Source organism: Tasmannia lanceolata, unplaced genomic scaffold (genome assembly GCF_043159265.1).
Source record: "Tasmannia lanceolata isolate RefF3 unplaced genomic scaffold, GAP_Taslan_0.1 ptg000007l, whole genome shotgun sequence".
In the NCBI taxonomy this organism is placed as follows: Eukaryota; Viridiplantae; Streptophyta; class Magnoliopsida; order Canellales; family Winteraceae; genus Tasmannia; species Tasmannia lanceolata.
The window spans coordinates 22,403,224-22,409,620 of record NW_027518684.1 but is presented as its reverse complement, the minus strand read 5'-3'; the positions used below and the strand labels follow the sequence as shown (position 1 = coordinate 22,409,620).

The following is a 6,397-nucleotide window of genomic DNA, read 5'->3' as shown; positions in this document are numbered from 1 at the left end:
CCTCTCCGTGCGTGGCGTCTCTCTTGCTGCCATGCCTTTGTACGGAGGGAGATCGTGACTGGTGATGTAGGCAAGGCTCGGGGCGCATATGCTTGTCCCGGGAGAGGTGATCTCGTCTTGTGGAGTGACGAGTCTGCTCCCGGGGCAGGGGGCGTGTGCTCTCTGCGGGAGCTTCCTCTCCTCTGGGTGGGCTGAGAAGCCTCGGCTGGGTGCTGCTGGAGTGCGGTGGCCGGATTCCTGAACTGCGCAATCACAACAGTCATTTCTTGGAAAAGGGCCCGCATCTCCCTCGGGGTCGGGGTAGGGTCTGAGCGGTCCGAGCGAGTCGGACTTCGCTCCCCTACCGCCCCGACCTCTATCTTCGATGCCAGTCGCTCGCTTCTTCCTTCGCGGGGGGCTGTAGCCCGGGTTGTCCGAGAGGTTGGCACATGCTTTCCGTTTTTCCCTACCATTGCTTGAGTGAGGTTCCTAACAGCTTTTTGTTGCGGGGTCCCACGGATGGCGCCAAATCTGTTAGGTCTAAAATTGGTAACAGGTTATGGTAGGGCCGGAAGGGCTGATCTGGGCCTGAAGGGCTGATCTGGGCCTGAAGGGCTGATCTTGGCTTGAAGGGCTGATGGAGTCCTGCGCTGCACAAGGGCACAGACAAGAAGACAAAGGGTCAGAAGACCAACCCGGAGTGGTGCTCCGGACGGGCGCTTCGACACTCAAGTCAGTATGAGCAGGAGTGCAGAGCAATGTCAGAGCAAAAGCTTAGGATTTTTTATTTTCAGATCCCTCACCTTAGCGCAAATGAGGGCTATTTATAGTGATTCTGAGCCACCTGTCCAGGACAGGTGGTAGTTCTGAGCCACCTGTCCAGGACAGGTGGTGGCCTCTGTATGGACCAGGTCTCATGCCTAGGAGGGGCAGGTGGAAGTCCCTGATTGGTCCAGGTGTCACACCTAGCAGGGACAGGTGTTGGCGTTGCAGCGGTCCCTGTGAGGGCCACGTGTCAACAGCCAATTAGTTGCTGAGCTCGGACCTCATCAGTGCTGAGTTCGGACCTCCTCAGTGCTGAGTTCGGACCTCATCAGTGCTGAGTTCGGACCCCATCACTAAACACAACACTCATCACTCAAGTCCTTCTATCAACTAACTAGGTTTGCAACTTGGGTCGGGTTTTACCCGACCTGCACGACCCGACCCGAAAATAACATGGGTCGGGTTTAGAAATCATGTGTCTTTGGCGGGGTCAAGTTTTAAAGTGGAAAACCCGACTCAATCTTGGACATAGCCGGATTTAAGGGGAAAAAAATATAGAAACCCGAAACTGACCCGACTCACATGGGTGTAAGTCTGTGACTTTCTTGAATATCTCTTGAATAACAAAGCATATTATTTTGCAATATATTGAGACAATTGTTTTCATTGAAGTGATCTTGTCTATTATGTGAAAATATGATGTCCTTCTTAAATTTATATACTAGATGACATAAATGTAGAGATTTTTTGTGTGAAGACTTGTTTTTTTCCACAATCTTTAAAATTTGTCACTATCCTATGCTAAAAAATGAAAACGCGACCCGACCCGACCCGACCGGAGATAATTCTCAGGTAGCGTAGCGTTTGGAAAACCTGACCCACCCGACCCAAGCTGCACCCACCCCTACAACTAACCCTAGCCTTAACACTAGCCAAGATCCTTGCATACTACGTAAGGTGGGAGCCATGTGCATAGGGGTGCAACTCAGGTCGGGTTGGATCGGGTTGAGGCCAACCAGAACCCGAGCCGAGCAACCATTTGGTCAACCCGAACCCAACCCGACTCGGTTCAACCCGACCCCATCCGAGGAACCCTTTTTGCCTACTCGAAACCGACCCAATCCGACTTCAACCCAACCTGACCCGACCCAACCCGAGATTTTTAGCTTAAAAAATTAAAAAATTAAAAATGCCGGGTTCACTCGGGTCAAATTGCCCAAGCCCTCAACCCCGAACCCAACCCGAACTCAACCCTGGTTGAGAAAACCTGAACCCGACCCCAACCTCGACCCCGACCTGAACTCAACCTAACCCGACTTTTTTCCCGGGTTGAACCCGCCCAAGTTGCACCCATTAGTAGTAGTCGTGCACCAAAGAGGGTGTACATTGAAGTGCCCATGGTACTCGAGCAAGGCCACACACGATCGAAGTGGGAAGAACCAAAAAGCGTAAGTGATATATTTTATCCCTTTTCTTCCCTGGACACCCTCCTCTATAGTTATGAGAATACTCCTTTTACATCACAACAGGGGTGGCCCAATAAAGAAACAGGGCCTAATATATCATTTCCCTAAAAAAACCCTAGAAACCTCGTTGTCTAAATTCCCATTCCAATACTCTCTCTCTCTCATTACGTTATCCGTTTTTTCGTTCCTAACCCTATCAACAACCGCCAAAACCCTAAAATTCAAAGCTCTCTTGAGAAGATATCCCAATTCCTTTCTCTCTCCTCCATCTCTGAACCACATTTTGGACTCTCCTTTGAGGTATGATACATTTTATAAAAGGAACAAAATAAAAGAAAATCGAAATCTATACTTTTCTTTACAGTTTTGATTCAAATGTTGTGAAAATTCTCCTTTTCTTATGTTTCTCGACATGGGTTTTGATTCAAATGATTGGATTGATCTGTTTTTTTTTTTGTCATCTCTGTATTTCTCTGACTCAATAAAATGCGATTTCAACTGTTATTTTTTTCTTTTCTGAAATGGGTTTTAATCCAAATGGCTTATAGATTCCTTGTTTCTTTGATTGAGCTGTTGCATTAGGTTAGGGTTTCGTTTTTTCTCAGCTTATGCTTTGATTTTTCTGTTTTGAGGGTTTTTAATATGCATTTGTGATTTTTGGTGATGTGATTATTCTGGATTTTGTTCTCTAGGGTTTGTGATTGGGGGTTTTCCCAATGTTAAGAAAATGGGTTTTGGATTTCTGTGGTCTTCTGCTCTGGGTTTTCTATTTTGAGGGTTTTTATTATGCATTCGTGGTTTTTAGTGATGTTATTATTCTGGATTTTGTTCTCTAGGGTTTGTGATTTGGGGGTTTTCCCATTTTTTTGAAAATGGATTTTTGATTTCTGTGGTCTTCTTCTTTGGTTTTTCTATTTTTAGGGTTTTTATTATGCATTTTTGGTTTTTGGCGATGTGGTTATTCTGGATTTTGTTCTCTAGGGTTTGTGATTTGGGGGTTTTCCCATTTTTTTGAAAATGGGTTTTTGATTTCTGTTGTCTTCTGCTTTGATTTTTCTCTTTTGAGAGTTTTTATTATGCCTTTGTGGTTTTTGATGATGTGATTATTCTGGATTGTGTTCTCTAGGATTTATGATTGGGGTTTCTTCCCATTTCTTTGAAAATGGCTTTTTGATTTTTGTGGTCTTTTATATTTTTATGGTTAATAATATTGCAAGAGTTGTTTCTGCTAAAATTAGCTGGGTCATGTTTGATGATCTCTAAATGTTTTGTTTATTGTTTCTCTGCGGTGGCTTTTGTTTGGTAGGTTGTGTGCATGTGGAATTTTTTTCAGCTCATTTTCTATTTTACTTTTAATTTATATTTATACTCATTGTGAATTTTTTTTGCGTGGCAGGGTTTTTGAGTTTGTCAATTTGCATTGTTAGGACTTAGGACCACCTTAGTGTATATTTTGTTCATGGTACTTTATTGTATTGCTTTTCCGTGTGAGTGTATTTGTTTATGGCAATTGTTTTTTCATTTTATAGTTATATCATATGCTGGATATGATCATTCCTCTACTTCTTAGTCTTCTTTTATTGATTTTGTGGATCTCAAGGTGCTACCATAATTTCTTTCAAATTAAGGATATGAGACACAAATATGTTTCTTTGCCTTCTATTTATTTATTTATTTTTATAGGCAATCTACGGTTGACGATTCTGAAACATATATGCTTCCTTTGGTGTGACTGGAAGCCAATTCTTTTTTCACATCACAACTGTGTTCTGTTTACATACTTATGAGTGAACTGAAAGGATTTGAACAAGGTTACCAAAGAAGAAATGGTTGTATTCATGTTCACGGGACTGAGGAAACTGTTCTTTTTGGCGGCATTGGCGAATGGTCTTTACCCATTTTGTAGTCATGATCAAGTGATGAGAGGAGAGTTTTTTGCTTTTTTACTACCTTTGAATCATTGAATTTGGAAGAGCCAGCTTGAAGTTTTTGTGAAGCACTTAAGTTTTATGATTATTCATTTGGAGGAGGTTATTGTTAAATGTCAGAAAGTGATATGGCGATCGTTAAACCAGAGGTATGTGATGTATTTTTGCAAGAGATGTGATCTTTCTTTGTTACCGTGTTAATCTTGATTAGGAAATGCATATCTAAATTCATATTCTTTGTCCTAGAATGTAGCTGTTTTAATTTAATTTATTTGTAAGGGGCTTCTTTGTATGAATTTGTTTGTAATAGACTTCTTTCGTTTGTTATTGTGTTTTTGTTGCACCGAATGGTTTTCTCCTATTTAATGGATTTTAAAAAAAAATGATACAATGCACATTATTATTAATTAAACTATCAATCCTTTCTGTTTGTTCTATTTCCCTTTTGTAGAAAAGATAACTGATATTCTATGATTTGTGGACAAGGACACGGAGCATCAGAAACGACAAACCCCCAAATTTTATAAACGGGTACACGACTAAAATAGAAAGTATATAATCAGGATTTGCAGACACAGGTTCGAGTGTCAAGTTTCAACACGGATACGAGGTATCTGACCCGGCAGCCCTTAAAAATCTAGAAATTGTGACGCACCCATAAACATACATACATATAAAATTACTTTTTTTTTTTGAAGTGGCATATAAAATTACTGATTACTATCATAATTTGTAACAATATAAATATGGTATTCGTTTAACAAACTAATATGGAAGACAATGATCTATGTAGACGAACCCAACTAGTGTCAAGATTAGACTTAGTCAATTGGGATGGGTGGATCCTTTCACCTTCTTCATGAAAATTTTCTAAAGGATTCATTAGCCGACCCCAACTAGTTTGGGACAAAGGCTTAGTTGAGTTGAGTTGAGTTGAGTTTAACAAACTAATAGGGGATGAGATGAGTGTAGCGGAATGTGAATGCTTAGATGGATGTGTGGCCACACAAGGTTAGATAGAATTAAAAATGAAGACATTCGTAAAAGGTGGGGATGGCACCAATTTAGGAGAAGATGAGAGAGCACTGCTTAAGATGGTTTGGGCATATCCACCGTAGGCCTTTGGATGCTCCAGTGAGAAGAAGTGACTCGTGCCAAGTTGATGGAGTAAAAAGACGTAGGGGCAGAACGAAAACTACTTGGGTAGAAACAGTGAGGAAAGACTTGATGGCTAGGAACATAACAGAGAACATGACCTTGGATAGGAGAGAATAGAAGAAAATGATCCATGTAGAAGAACCCAACTAGTGTCAGGATTAGACTTAGTCAATTTGAGCTGGGTAGATTCTTTCACCTTCTTCACGAAAATTTTCTAAAGGATTCATTAGCCGACCCCAACTAGTTTGGGACAAAGGCTTAGTTGAGTTGAGTTGAGTTTGACAAACTAATAAATCTTAGGATTAATAAACTATAATCTAGTTCATACAATGCATTCATCAATTTAAACCAGTTCTCTTTAGTCCCCAACATGGAAACGAGAAAGGAAGCCCAGCAGGATACAATAATATAATATTGGAATAAGAGTTCTTTTAGGGTTTAGGCTTAAAGGAGGGGATATAACAACAAATATTAGTAAAAGAAGAGCTAAAAGAAGAGTTTATAATAAAATAAGAGTTTATAACAAAATAAGAGTTAAACGCAATAATGAAATTTACTTGTTTTGTGATGTTTGGAAACCACTCTCGTCTCCTCAAGATATTATAGGAATACCACTGAAAATGCACTTCTCTTAATGTGTTTCTACAGGCCATGAAGTCCTTTATCTGGCTCCAAACAACCGATGGGTCGATCCAGCAAGTTGAAGAAGAGGTTGCCATGTTTTGCCCCATGATATGTCGAGAAATAATTCAAACGGGCATGGGATCTTCTAAGAATTTTGCAATTTCACTTCCACAACGAGTTAATCCAGCAACCTTGAGCTTGATACTTGATTATTGCCGGTTCCATCAAGTACCTGGTCGCTCCAACAAGGTTTGACATGTTCTCAACTCTCTTTACATTTTGGTTGCTGTTATATTTCAGTAATTTGATGTTCATATATTTGTGTGGCTTCCGGTGACATAAGATAAGACAGTTTCTCAACCTGATCAAAATGCAATTAGGGCCCGTTTGGATACCTCATATTTTGTATTTGGATTTGGAATTGAGAATTGAATACAAAATGAATAGATCCGCCAGCTCATGTTGAGGGAGACAGAG

The 6,397-nt window shown here is 40.8% G+C and overlaps 1 protein-coding gene across 3 annotated transcripts in view; it reads left to right on the top strand.

Moving 5' to 3' along the window:
- Nucleotides 1–2,351: 2,351 nt before the first annotated feature.
- The window catches only part of LOC143882286 (SKP1-like protein 21), a 29,936-nt gene continuing 25,890 nt past the window's right edge, over nt 2,352–6,397 (top strand). For all 3 annotated transcript variants that reach the window (XM_077385803.1, XM_077385802.1, XM_077385801.1), the window contains exons 1-3: nt 2,352–2,510; nt 3,894–4,287; nt 5,945–6,169. In XM_077385803.1, coding sequence (XP_077241918.1) covers nt 4,252–4,287; nt 5,945–6,169 — 261 coding nt within the window. In that variant the 5' untranslated portion in view covers nt 2,352–2,510; nt 3,894–4,251. The remainder of the gene's footprint in view (nt 2,511–3,893; nt 4,288–5,944; nt 6,170–6,397) is intronic.